Source organism: Vicia villosa, unplaced genomic scaffold, assembly GCF_029867415.1.
Source record: "Vicia villosa cultivar HV-30 ecotype Madison, WI unplaced genomic scaffold, Vvil1.0 ctg.003584F_1_1, whole genome shotgun sequence".
NCBI lineage: Eukaryota > Viridiplantae > Streptophyta > Magnoliopsida > Fabales > Fabaceae > Vicia > Vicia villosa.
In genome coordinates this window covers 88897-103433 of record NW_026706245.1, presented here as the reverse complement: position 1 = coordinate 103433, position 14537 = coordinate 88897, and the positions used below count along the sequence as shown (strand labels likewise).

At 31.9% G+C, this 14537-nt stretch overlaps 1 protein-coding gene across 1 annotated transcript; it reads left to right on the top strand.

The window, feature by feature from the left end:
* The first annotated feature begins 4169 nt into the window (after positions 1 to 4169).
* On the top strand, positions 4170 to 4805 carry LOC131641218 (NAC domain-containing protein 96-like). Its single transcript, XM_058911520.1, has 2 exons — positions 4170 to 4586; positions 4671 to 4805. The coding sequence occupies exons 1-2, from the start codon at positions 4170 to 4172 to the stop codon at positions 4803 to 4805; spliced, it is 552 nt and encodes a 183-aa protein (XP_058767503.1).
* The last annotated feature ends 9732 nt before the right edge of the window (positions 4806 to 14537 follow it).

Here is a 14537-nt window from a genome sequence, read left to right as displayed (position 1 = left end):
ATATTATTACATGCTAAAGAATTATTGTGTCTTTTCAATATCGACCCAAACATTAAGTTTTGATGTTTCCTGAGATTAAAAGAATAATATATATCTCAGTATAATAGAATAAGACTTCGTAGAATTATTGTACATTTTGAAGTCTTTTTAGAATATGTCATATTTTATAATGTATAGAAGAATATATGACAATATGAGAATAATAATCTATTTCTTTTGGATTGAAGAATATATGACAATATGAGAATAATAATCTATTTCTTTTGGATTATATTATTTTGTGTACACATGCACTCCCACCGATCCAATATAAAACAATGGATAGACATTTATCAGAGTTCACTAGTATTAAATACTCTGATTATTCATTGGGATACTAATTTTATTTTTAGTGCAAAACTACACAGATAAGTGATTGTATAATATATCATTATTAGAATTTAACAAACTCAACCACATATTTTGCACATAAACAAAATATATCATTATAGATATAATTTCACATGAAACATTATGATACCATCTTTTGAGTGACATCAAATCCCTATAATTTTAAATATAGGATTATATACAACATCTTAATAATTCACTCAAAACTCAAATGCTATAATTATAATCACACACATTTGAGAAACATGTTAAACGCAGCGGAAAAATATGAGACTTAATTTTAACTATTATTGAAGATAAAACACAAATAGTCATAAATTTTTATTATTAACATAAGACTATAAAATAATATTATAAGTCTCCATAAAATAATATTATATTAATAATACTTGTTTTTCATTTCTATACAATTGACATGCTAAATTCTCCCACTTGATAGAGGGTAATAGTTGGATTATGAAATCAAAATTCAAAAAATATCTAGACAATATCCAACTATTTTCTCTATCACACAATGATCATGTCATGTAACGTCACACCGATAGGGTATGTTCATCCCTTGCATAATACATAGAGAATTGAAGTCCATCTTAATAAAAAATAATTTAAAATAAATGAGTGAATTTCATAAAGTATTACATGTCTTTAAAATAATTTCTTATTTATCAAATAATAATTTCAACAATATTAAATAAGAAATATAACAATGTACAAATATTACGTCACGAAAAAAATCCTAATATCGATAAGGTACTCGAATCATAATTTACGTAATCATAGATCACAAGTACATTGAACCAACATAAATTATATTAATAATAACACACCGGTAGAGTTTAATTGTTATCAATATAATATCTATTATAATTAAAATAAATTTAATTATTTCATTACCCAAAATGTGTACAATTGAATACATAATAAGTGAGTTACAAAAATAAAAATTAATTATATTTTACTCAAAGTAGAAAAATTTGTATAATTGTATCCATGATAGGTGAGATTACAATTCTACAAATTAATGGTGATTACATAATTTTCCAAAATAAAACTCTCAAAATAATAAGATTTTAATATACTCAGAAAATTAGATTTTTATTTATTTATTTGAGTATATAACAGGAAAGTAATTTATGACAAATTATAGAGTTATAATTTCAGAATATTATGAAAATAATAATTTTATATAAATGCACATTTAAAAAATTTCAAAAGGAGTATATAATACTAAAAAAAAAATCTCCTTATAAGCAAATATATAATATGTCATAAGATATTTAAATATGTCATAATATATTTAAAATAATAATCGAATTATGACTAACCTCAAAAGATCGTGTCATTTATCATGTCATTCATCCTTACAAATAGATTCGGTGAATTTTGATGAATTTAAAATTTATAATATCCATCTCAAACGATCCAATTATCAACATAAACCATTCTACCAAAACAATCTCTAATAATAATAAAAATTGATAGAATACAAGAATAACATAATTTTAATATTTATTATCAATTGCTCAAAATTATTTTTTATATTTTACTAGCGAGCATGTATACAATAATAAGACAATATCAAATTTAAATAATTTAATAATAATAATAATAAATATTATAAATTTAAAAATATAATATTCCATGTTAAAATCATCGAAATTAAACCAAAAGGCTAATCCTTATCATCTCTGCCAATTTCCGTTCTTATGAGTTGAAGAGTATATTTTATTTACGTTGATTCTATTGATGACAATTAGAGTAACAATTATTTATCAATCCAAGCCTTTTAAATAGGCGAGACAGTAGTATAAATACCTTGATTTTAAATATTAAATTTACTATAATGTAGAAACTTCAATAAATTTCTAAATTTGTTTGGCCAATATATTGAAATATTAATTCTAAAATTGCTCTTTTAGGAAACTCACACTAACAACAATAATGTTATGTCAACATAAATATGAGGCACAAATTTTTGTTTTCTCAATGAATAAAATTTGAGATTCATTCGTTTGTAGAATTTTTGTTGTAAAATTTACATTCATATACACGCTAATGCATCAAATTCTTTTAATCTTATTGACTATCATATTAGGTTATGGATTTGCAGCCCCCAATGTAAAATAAACCTATCGCCAAAATAGTAAACACATATAGCATTTTATTTAATCGACAAAATAATAATAATAATAATAATAATAATAATAATTATTATTATTATTATTATTATTATTATTATTATTGATGAGATCACATGTATCCACTAATCCATTATAATCTCAAACAAAATAACAGCAATTTAAAATTGAGATCAAAAGCATACATTTCATATAAAGTTAAAAAGAATTAGCTAATTATCGATATAGTATTAAATGAGTTGATATTTCCCTAAGATGCCTCAAATCATTATAACAAATTCTGAGCAATAAAATAAACATACGATGAACGATGTAAATAATAGCATTTGACAACACCAACATTGTGATCAAAAAACAGTCCTAAAATATATCTCAATCGGCTATGATACCAATTGTTGGATCTGGTAGAATTTGAGAGAGTTCCGTCTATCAAGTGATATGAAAGACTTACTACCCGCATTGCCATTTAGGTTTTCCACCGTGTCTTAATCGTTTAACGGGGCAATGCTTAAATAACTAAACGGTTGAAGGCAGTGACCTCTTATTAGGCTTAACTGAATGGTCCAACGCATCACGGTCCATTCAAGCACAAAGCCCAATCAAACAATTCATCAATAATTAATTTTTAATAACAATTGACCATAATATAATTAGTAATTAATTATTTCAATTCATATTTAATTAATTAAAATAATTAATCTAACAAATAATTTATCCTTCCACGAAAGAACCAAACACATTGACTTTGACTGTCATTTTGTACGTACGTAGCTTCTACAACACTTGTTTTGTCTCTTGCATGTACCTTCAAGACAACAACTAGCCAATGTTCTTACAAAACCTTTAGATTTGCAACCTTTTACTGATAATATTTTTAAGCTAGGATTATATTCCATATACCCCAAATTTAAGAAGGAGTATTAGATTATATTATATATTTTGTATTTTAGTCTATTGGACTTTATGTAGAAGATTGGACTTCTACCTCTTTATATAGCCCACTTAGGTTATGATGTAATTTTTAACTTTCATTTCTCAATAATTCAAATTGATGATTGCCGCCAACATGGTAACATCATCTTCTTCATTCATTCACATCACTGTAATATCAGACAAAACCTAAATCAATTACTATAATAATAGTATTGTCCATATTTAGATATATTACGATACCTCAAAGAGGAAATAATTTTTTCTTTTGACTCTTAAAATTGAATCTGGTATTCTTTGACAATTCAATAAGAAAAATGTTAGCAAGATTCATGAATATGAATTAAAATAATAGTAATTTTCACATTAAGATGAATTATGATACCTCCAAAAGGAATTATTTTTTATTTTGATTCTCAAAATGAAAATTGGTATTTTAGGACATTTCAAAAAGGAAAATGTTAGCAAGATTCATGAATTCAATTTCCCAAAAAAGGAAAAAGTTTTTTTCTTCTTTATACTCACAAAAATTAACAACTTATAACTTTGACCATTAAAAATTGAAATAGATAATATATAATACTTTTATAATGTTGCGCAACCATATGCGTCCCTGTGATTGTCAAACCCATTTATATATTTTCACCTTACTCCTTAAACCATAATCTCTCATAACCAATCTCTCTAAAATTTCCTCTCGATTTATTTGCAATGGCTGCTTTTCTTCCACCTGGTGTTGTTTTCATTCCTAATGATGAGATTCTTATTGGCTATTACCTTGCCAACAAAAATAATGAAGAGCTCCATATTTTCAATGGCTCACACATGATTAAAGAGATGAACCTATATGACACTGATCCCTTCGAATTGTCTCCAGCGTCATCCTATTCAATCTACAATGATAGGCACTGGCACTGGTATTGTTTCACTGCAAAAATTGACGAGGATAGAAGACATTGCATGACCGGATTTTGGAAGAAGAAAGGAAATGTTCGTAACATTACTAATGCAGATAACGTAGTTTTAGGAACTAAAACTCTCTTTGTTTTCTATCTTGGAAAATCCCCAAATGATTCAGAAAGAACTAATTGGACTATGTATGAATATGCTTTGGCAAACAATCCGCAGGTATGATATTTAGGAAAACTAACTATTTTCTTTGTTTTGTAATTTTTGTTAACTTTTAACGAATTTCAATTAATTATTTTGCAGGCTCGTTTTGTTCTTTGTAGAGTATTTGATTGCCCAATAGAGATGGAAGTGGATGATGAGTTTGGGCCTATATCTGATGTTGATGAGACTGACTGTGATGAAAGTGATAATGAACTTGAGAAATTCCACTTATGAATGGATTCAGAAAGAGACATTGGCATATTGTAATTTAATAAAGCATGGATTTGAGTTTGTTTTTACGTGATTCTTTTCATGTTTTATGGATTTTGAGTTATAATAAATTTTGTGATCTCTATTGTATATTTACTTTTTTTAAGTATTTGTAATTTACTTTTCATGTTATTGCTTGTTTATTATTATATTTTAATTGTTGCAAATTATTGTTTGTTATTTTCTACTTTTATTTTACTTTGGGGTCTAAAATCTTTGCAATTTGACGCGGTGGGATATCATAAATATTAAAGTTATAAGAGTTTACAATCTTACAATAGGAGTTTAACCACTTTCATGCATTAACAACAATCTTCGACATAAAATCGTAGAAGCAAAACGACTCGCCCTTAAAGATGATCGCGTTACGCTTCAACCAAATCTCCAAGCCGCCGCTAACCGAATGACCGCAACGATCGACCTTTTAGATAAACTCTTCCACCAAGGTTAACTCATTTATCGAACAAATCTACTAGGACACTTTCCTCCAAATTCTCGACGCCGTTGAGCAAAGACCCAAGAGTAGATGTTGTAAAGATTCCTCCTCCGACAAACACAACACACAAGATAAATCTCTACTTTCTGTCAAAATATCCCTCTTCAACAATTGATGATGTTTCTTAAAATTTATTCCTTTGTTATTATCTTTGTTCTTGTTTGTTTATTTAATTCTATCTTTTTTTTCTCCGAGTCTTAAACTCATTTCCTTTAATTTCTTAGCATGATCCTCTTCACCTTTAGAATAGATCAAAATATCATCGATGAACACAACCACAAACTTATCCAGATACTCATAAAAATTCTATTCATATAATCCATAAACACACCAGGTCCATTGGTGACACCAAAAGGCATAATAGAATATTCGTAATGTTCATACCCCGTTCTAAACGCAATTTTCTGAATATCCTCCGCCTTCACACTACTCTGATGATACCCAGATCTCAAATCTATCTTACTGAACACACGTGCACCCACTAAATGAACCATCAAATCATCAATCCTCAAAATATATAACCTGATGGAATATATTTTTTTTTTGTGCAAGCAAGATATATTGAAAGGGAGAACTAAGGGTTCTCCAATCCGATTACACAAGAGAACGGGATAACCCGCACAAAAAAGAGAAAATTACAACCAAATAACCTATTCCTTATAATGAGTAAAAGGACTGTGGGAGATTCATTAGTTTAGATCAGGAAACCTCTCAGTCTAGTATTTCATCCCATGTTATTTAGACGAAGTTTCTAGTGTGTTGATGTCATTTTAGTAGATTATGATGTAATTTGAATTTGTTGTAGTCACAAAATTTTAACTAGTTATTTCAAACTTCTATGTATCTAATGTATCAAGTGCCAAATTTCTAATACCACGAGTTATTATACTAGGCGTGTAACTTGGGTTTATGCAATGTGTAGAATGGTAACAGGAGACAAAGTTACTTGTACTAAAAAATTTTGAAGTAGAAAATAGAAATACATGTCATGCATAGATTGGTAGCACAAAATAGAAATACATGCATTTCACTGATCGGTAGCACAAACATAATCACTTATTGGTAGAACAAATTCAATGAGTAGGATTATCCATTTAAAATTGCCACCTACCTCATTGAAAGCAGGTAGAAGCTTTACGCGAAACAATTCTTCTACTCTTAAAAAATAAACTCACCCTAAAAATTTAAATCTTTAAATTTTTATCTTAATTTGTTTCTATTTCAATGGCCACATTGCCTCCAAAATGATTTGCTTTTGTGTGGCAAGCTTCTTGTTTGCTATTTCATAGTAAAAAAAAAACAATGAAGATATTTAGATTTACAATTAGTACATAATAAAAAAATTAGTCAGTAAGAGTGTGACTCTTTTGAATTTACTCCAGCGTCATCTTATACCTAAGTCTTTTTTTAACTATATTTCGGTAATATTATTTTCTTTAATTTTTTGTGTTACATTTGCAATAATATGAAAAAAAAATTAAATAACCATGTTTTTAAAAAAAATTACAAAAAAAAGCCAAATTTTCAGATTATTTACTAAAGTGTCTAGCTTTGGGATACCGGAAAGGTGAATGCGCCAATTGAAATGACGCATTAGTGGACTACTAGCCAAACCATTTGCCGCACACACAAAAAATTTAGGGCAAAAAAATCGAGCCAAACCATTTGGCGCTTAAGGGCATGGTACAACACATAGGCGCCATTTCATTTGACTCCTATGTGTTGGGGTATTTTTTTATAAAAAAAATTCCCTTTGGTGTTTTGTCGCGCAAAGTTTTTGATTCCGGTCTTTTATTTTCGTAAAAACGTCCGATAAATTGATTTTGTAAAATTCTTATTAACCCTAAATAATATTTGCGTTGTCGATTTCGGTTTTTTAATAAAGCACACTTTATTGATGAAAGACTAAAGAAAGGTTACAAAAGGTGGTAAACGAAATTGATACATTGTCGTAAACATAAATTACAAAGTAGATTAAACTTGCGACGAGGTCGAGCCACGACTAGGACATTTTTTTTATTGTGCCCCACCTGACGACAAATGCTGCATTTTCTTTCCATTTTGTCGTGGACGTCCATTTCGGTTCTAATCCGCGTACTATTGGGGCGACCCTTTTTCTTTCTCCGCATTGCGTCATTATGCCAAACAACCTCCCCATCATACTCAGGCCAGTAATCCTCCTTGGCTACCACTGGAAACGCAACATTGTAAATTCGGAGCAATGTCTGAGCCTTGTAAATTGGAGACAGTAGTGATATTGCGTCACGGTGCGCAAATGCACATGCCGCGATGACATGTGAGCAAGGCATACGGAAAGCTTGAAAATTTCCACAGTCGCACCAATGGTCGTCTAGCAGAACCCGATATTGTTGTCTTGGCAAACCCTCATTGTGGTCAATTGTTTCGCGAACACTGAAGGTGCGGTTGAATCGATCGAAAGTAGTTCCTTGATGAGTGTTTGCTTTTGCCGATTGCTCTTGCATAAATTTCATGCAACTATCACTAAACAATTGACCCGATTGTCTAACATCACTCCACTTCTTGCCTCTCGTTGAGAATAGCGAAGCCATCCTAAAGTAGGTTGCCTCCACTAGTGCAGTGATAGGAAGGTTACAAATGCTTTTGAAAACTCCATCCATGGATTCTACTTGATTTGTCGTCATGTGGCCATATCGCACGCCTTTGTCATAAGCCCTTGTCCATTTCTCCCTAGAAAGGTTATTTGTCCAAGTTCCCACATCTGGATTTGTCAATACAATCTCACTCCGATAATGCTGGGATGTTGGTTGGGTTAATGCATAACCAACATTGCCATGGCCTTCATGAGCTGCCTATCCTTGATCTCCCGCATGAAGTTTTGGGCAATGTGGCGAATACAGTACACATGAGTTGATGGTGGGTCATGCCATCTGTTTGCTGGATTGTTATAAGCACTCTCAATGGAAGCGTGCCTATCAGAGATCAAATAGAGGTCAGGCTGAGGAGCAACATGTTCTCGGAGATTTCTTAGAAAGAAACTCCAAGCCGCGACAGTTTCACCTTCAACTATTGAGAATGCCATTGGAAATATATTGCTGTTTTCGTCCTGTGCAACCGCCATAAGCATGGTTCCCTTGTATTTGTCGTATAACCATGTTCCATATATTTGAATTATGGGTTTACAATATGCAAACCCTCGTACGCAAGGTTTGAACGCCCAAAAAAGTCGATAGAATATTCAGTTTCCTTGGACAGGGGTTCCATCCGGGGCATGCGCGGGCAGTGTCTCTAGAATAGAAATAGTGTCAGGTGCGTAAGTTTGTAGCGCAATAAGGTAGCGGGTAAGATTTTTGTATGACTCCTCCCAATTTTCGTAGACTACTTCAATTGCCTTTCTCTTTACAACCCACGCCTTTATGTAAGATGGAGTATAGTTGTAGGCTGTAACGATATGCGAGATAATATTTTTGACCTTCAAAGACGGATCAGAGCTTATGAGAGGCAAGATCTCTTGACAGATAAGATCGCCACTGAGCTTCGTATGATCCTGTGAAGTATTAAGGTTGACACATGTGTGTTGTTGCGTAATCGACCCTATGACCCAGGCATTACTTCTCTTCCTATAAGAAGCCAACAGTATGAAGCCACACTCTGGATTTTTACAAGTGATTACATACCGTTCCAGGTTTGAACGATCTACTTCAAAATCAACGTTGTGCGCCATGTGCCATTTTTTAATTGTCTAAGACATGCCTCCTTAGAAGGAAACTTGTCTCCTTCCTTTAACTCATCGTCACTTTGGATGTACGGGGTGAAGAAGATATCGGATGATGGTTCATCACCTTGTAAGTTCAAGTTACTCATATGTGTTGGAGGTGCGTACACAAATATATAATAATTAGAAGGGTATAATATTGTTACTACCAAAAGGGTACAATTTCCGGCCACTGTTCTTGCCTTCCACAGGCATCCCTCTCCGAATTTGTAGCCGCTCCCTGTAACGCCCCGATTATTTAATTATTTATTTAATTAAATATTCTTATACTATTTTCGGAATTATCGGTTGGTAATTATATTATGGTGAAACAGTGCCAATTATAGAATAAAATGTTATTCAAAATAATCCCATTTGACCGAAATAGCCGAATTAAGCGGTATAATTAGTTGTCCGGAATTTGATAAAAAATTATATGGTAGCTAAGTTTAATTAGTAGGTTAATGTGGTAGTGATATTTTGTTGAAATTGTGCTATTTTATGAGCCTACCGAAATTGTGTGGATTTTGAGTATCCTTTATATTAAATGTTGGTTTTGGAATAGAGAATGAAATAGTAAATTGGAAAATGAATTGAAAATAAAATATTGAATTGAATTAATATAATATGATTATTAATTGATTGATTTAATTAAATAGTAGAATTAATTTCAATAATCCCAATTAATTGGAATATACTTAAGCTTGGATAAATTATTCGGTTTATCGGTAAATTACGGTATCTTGAGAATTTGACCGTAATCGTGATTTGGTTGAATATTTATGTTGAGAATAATATATTGCTATGCCAATGATGTTGTCTTGATAAATAATATTATGTCTAATTGAATTAGTTGATAATTGGAAGTTGATTCAGTTTACTTGATAAATTAGCATGTTGAGATTATCTTACGAATTGATCGAAAATTGTGGTTTTGATTTGGATGACTTTGTTAATATGTGAAATTGAGTTATTGTGCCGATGTGCCGAAACGTGATGACAATTGTAATAATCTTGATGATATGCAAATTTTATATTTGTGACGATTTTGTTAACACACGAAGTTGTATGTTTGTTGTGATATGCCGAAGCATGATGATATATATGTAATGACTTGTTTATATGCGAAGTTGTATAATTGCGATGATGTGTCGAAACATGATGATGTTTTGTGATGATTTGTAATACGTGATGTTGTATATATTTGTGATGATGATTTTGTGACTAAGTGAAGATGAAATATTATGGTGACGTGAATTACCTCGTATAGATGGTAATTGATTGTGATATAGGCTTATGCCTCGTGACGACATGTGATTGTGATGAGTATACTGTATTGTCTTGTTTGTTTAGTCACATTTTATATGCATACTCTGTGACGGCCTGGACTGGCAAACTAGTGACGAAGGCTTATGCCTTGTGCCTCTGAATTGGGCAATTGGTGACGGGGGCTGAAGTTTCGATTGGTACCACATGCATATGCACAGTTGAGTCACATTTGAGTCGTTGTCCGTTGTTGTTGGTTGGAGTTCTTGATTATGCATTGCGATGCTTAGATGATGATATAGATGCTTATATGTTGACTTGTTGAAAATGCTTATATATTGATAATGACGCTTATATGTTGACTTGTTGAAGATGCTTATATGTTGACTTGTTGAAGATGCCTATGTGTTGACTTGTTGACGATGCTTATATGATGACTTGTTGAATATGTTTATATGTTGATATCATGACTATTAATTGATGATGTTCTTTGTACTGTTTATGTTGATGTTGTGTGAGGCGGTGATTCATTTATATTCTTTACCTAATGTATGATTTATCATGATCCTATTTATATAGTTTGATATCTCACCCTTTCTGCTGATATTTCCCCTACCATGGGAAATGGGCAGGTACTCAAGTATAGCTGTGGGAGTTTGTCGCTTCATCGAGTCTTGTTGGTGTGTCGCTCTGATACGTAGCACTCGGGGGGATATTCATATTGTCGTTTCTATGTTGTTATGATTTAGTTGCTGTCATTATAATCGTTGAATCCAAGTTGAATACTATGAAGTACTTTTTATACTTCCAAATTGTTTTAGTTGAATAAAGCTGATAGTTGACTGTTAATTTGAATGCTATGTATCATTGTGAATGAAACACAATTTGAAGTTTTAAGTCGATATGTGATACCCCAATGTGTTGTTTGAAATTTTTAAATACTCTGATATTTTCTGCATTATAATTTTGGGTAGAATTTGGGGTGTTACATTAGTGGTATCAGAGCAGGTCGGTCCGTCCGGCCAAGTTGTCAAGTCAGTTGAGTTGTGCGACAGTTGAATGCTATCAGTGTTTTATGCTGTAGTACGCGACATGTGTGTGAAACACTGTTGGTACTTATTTGTTTGTTGCAGGAAGTAGTTTGAGCAAAGTGGGGGAGAAGCTTTGCTCCTCAGATATGTTTCAGTCGTAAGTTGTTAGTGCAATGTACTGCTTAAAGAGACAGTGCAATTATTGTTGGATCTTATTGACATGGATTCAACGTTTTGGTTGTTTAACAAGCTTGGAGCGTCTGTAGAAGGAGAATGATCAAGAATTGTTGACGTTTACTCTTCGAAGGATGAGGAGTAGTGTAGCAGTTGTTGATCTGCAAGTATGGTGCAAATTTCTGACGTTTCGGGAGGTAACTGTTAAGTACCAAGAATAAATTCTGGAAGATGGAATTTAGAAAGTTGTTGTGTTCAGCATTGTGGATGAACTGTTGTAGAATTTGCAAAATTGTTGAAACGTTATGGATCGCGAGTAAGAGTCGGAAATGTGAAGAAATAAGTATGATTTCAATGATAAGAAGTGTTGATATTGGTGTGAAGAAATTTTGTTCTAATGTATCGTCAGAGGTGTTTTAGTAAGTAGCTAAAAGACGTTAGTGTTAGCAGGTTCGGATAATTTTGCAAGTTATTGAAGTATGTTTTTTTTGTGACATAAGTTCAATTTCTAAAGGAACACTGTTATAATTGGTAATGATGGTTATACTCCGTTATGATTGTCGGCTGTCTATTGACAAATTGAGGACTTGATCACCCTTAATCTCTTGTTAATAGTAGGCGAAATTGTATTGGATGTTATAGACTTATCTTACTATCTCGACGGTGCATAAATTGGTGAATGTTGAGGAAAGTCTGAAACTTGGTTGAAGCTTGTGAATCATATAAGTTGATAGAAACTCTAATAAGGACAGTGAATTAAGATGGATGATCAGAGTCGCGCAGCTGGAGCATGATGTGTCATATGTATTGTGTTTTCTTGTGAATATTGTTGATTGAATTAGGATGTTCTTGTAAGTTGTAGATCGATGATGAGTCGTGTGGTTATTAGTCGAGTTATGTTATCAGGTTGGTATTATGATACTTTTGTCGCTGTTACAGTAATGTTGTTGATGGTACTTCGTTAGTGGATGATACCTGAGTATGGAAATAAAATTGTATATGTGTATCGGTGTTGAGTATGTTGTTGCAATGATGAAGCAATGTTGTATCGTCAAGTACAAGCGAGAGAAAGTTGTTGCTATGTCGTAAGATGTTGTTCCAAGATATTGGTGAAATGGTTGGCAAGTTAGTTACGATTATGTTGCAAGGATAATTGAGAGTTTGACGTATGAGTTTTGGATTCAAGTCGTGTTGAGATGCGGATATATCGGAAAAGTAATAGTCAGAGTGTTGTCAAGCGCAACTTGAGAATAAGAAAGTCGGATGAGGACGCGATGTTAAAAATGGTTGTGTTCGAAGAATTTTCGAGGACGAAAATAATCTAATTGGGGGAGAGTTGTAACGCCCCAATTATTTAATTATTTATTTAATTAAATATTCTTATACTATTTTCGGAATTATCGGTTGGTAATTATGTTATGGTGAAACATTGCCAATTATAGAATAAAATGTTATTCAAAACAATCCCATTTGACCGAAATAGCCAAATTAAGCGGTATAATTAGTTGTCCGGAATTTGATAAAAATTTATATGGTAGCTAAGTTTAATTAGTAGGTTAATGTGGTAGTGATATTTTGTTGAAATTGTGCTATTTTACGAGCCTACCGAAATTGTGTGGATTTTGAGTATCCTTTATATTAAATGTTGGTTTTGGAATAGAGAATGAAATAGTAAATTGGAAAATGAAATGAAAATAAAATATTGAATTGAATTAATATAATATGATTATTAATTGGTTGATTTAATTAAATAGTAGAATTAATTTCAATAATCCCAATTAATTGGAATATACTTAAGCTTGGATAAATTATTCGGTTTATCGGTAAATTACGGTATCTTGAGAATTTGACCGTAATCGTGATTTGGTTGAATATTTATGTTGAGAATAATATATTGCTATGCCAATGATGTTGTCTTGATAAATAATATTATGTCTAATTGAATTAGTTGATAATTGGAAGTTGATTCAATTTACTTGATAAATTAGCATGTTGAGATTATCTTACGAATTGATCGAAAATTGTGGTTTTGATTTGGATGACTTTGTTAATATGTGAAATTGAGTAATTGTGCCGATGTGCCGAAACGTGATGATAATTGTAATAATCTTGATGATATGCGAATTTTATATTTGTGAAGATTTTGTTAACACACGAAGTTGTATGTTTGTTGTGATATGCCGAAGCATGATGATATATATGTAATGACTTGTTTATATGCGAAGTTGTATAATTCCGATGATGTGTCGAAACATGACGATGTTTTGTGATGATTTGTAATACGTGATGTTGTATATATTTGTGATGATGATTTTGTGACTAAGTGAAGATGAAATATTATGGTGACGTGAATTACCTCGTATAGATGGTAATTGATTGTGATATAGGCTTATGCCTCGTGACTATATGTGATTGTGATGAGTATACTGTATTATCTTGTTTGTTGAGTCACATTTTATATGCATACTCTGTGACGGCCTGGACTGGCAAACTAGTGACGAAAGCTTATGCCTTGTGCCTCTGAATTGGGCAATTGGTGACGGGGGCTGAAGCTCCGATTGGTACCACATGCATATTCACAGTTGAGTCACATTTGAGTCGTTGTCCGTTGTTGTTGGTTGGAGTTGTTGATAATGCATTGCGATGCTTAGATGATGATATAGATGCTTATATGTTGACTTGTTGAAAATGCTTATATATTGATAATGACGCTTATATGTTGACTTATTGAAGATGCTTATATGTTGACTTGTTGAAGATGCCTATGTGTTGACTTGTTGACGATGCTTATATGATGACTTGTTGAATATGTTTATATGTTGATATCATGACTATTCATTGATGATGTTCTTTGTACTGTTTATGTTGATGTTGTGTGAGGCAGTGATTCATTTATATTCTTTACCTAATGTATGATTTATCATGATCCTATTTATATAGTTTGATATCTCACCCTTTCTGCTGATATTTCCCCTACCATGGGAAATGGGCAGGTA

What these genes read in the sequence shown, in the direction of transcription:
- LOC131641218 (XM_058911520.1), top strand. Translation starts at nt 4,170, where the DNA reads ATGGCTGCTTTTCTTCCACCTGGTGTTGTTTTCATTCCTAATGATGAG. An exon ending in CTTTGGCAAACAATCCGCAG is followed by an intron (nt 4,587 to 4,670) that starts GTATGATATTTA and finishes ATTATTTTGCAG; the next exon opens with GCTCGTTTTGTTCTTTGTAG.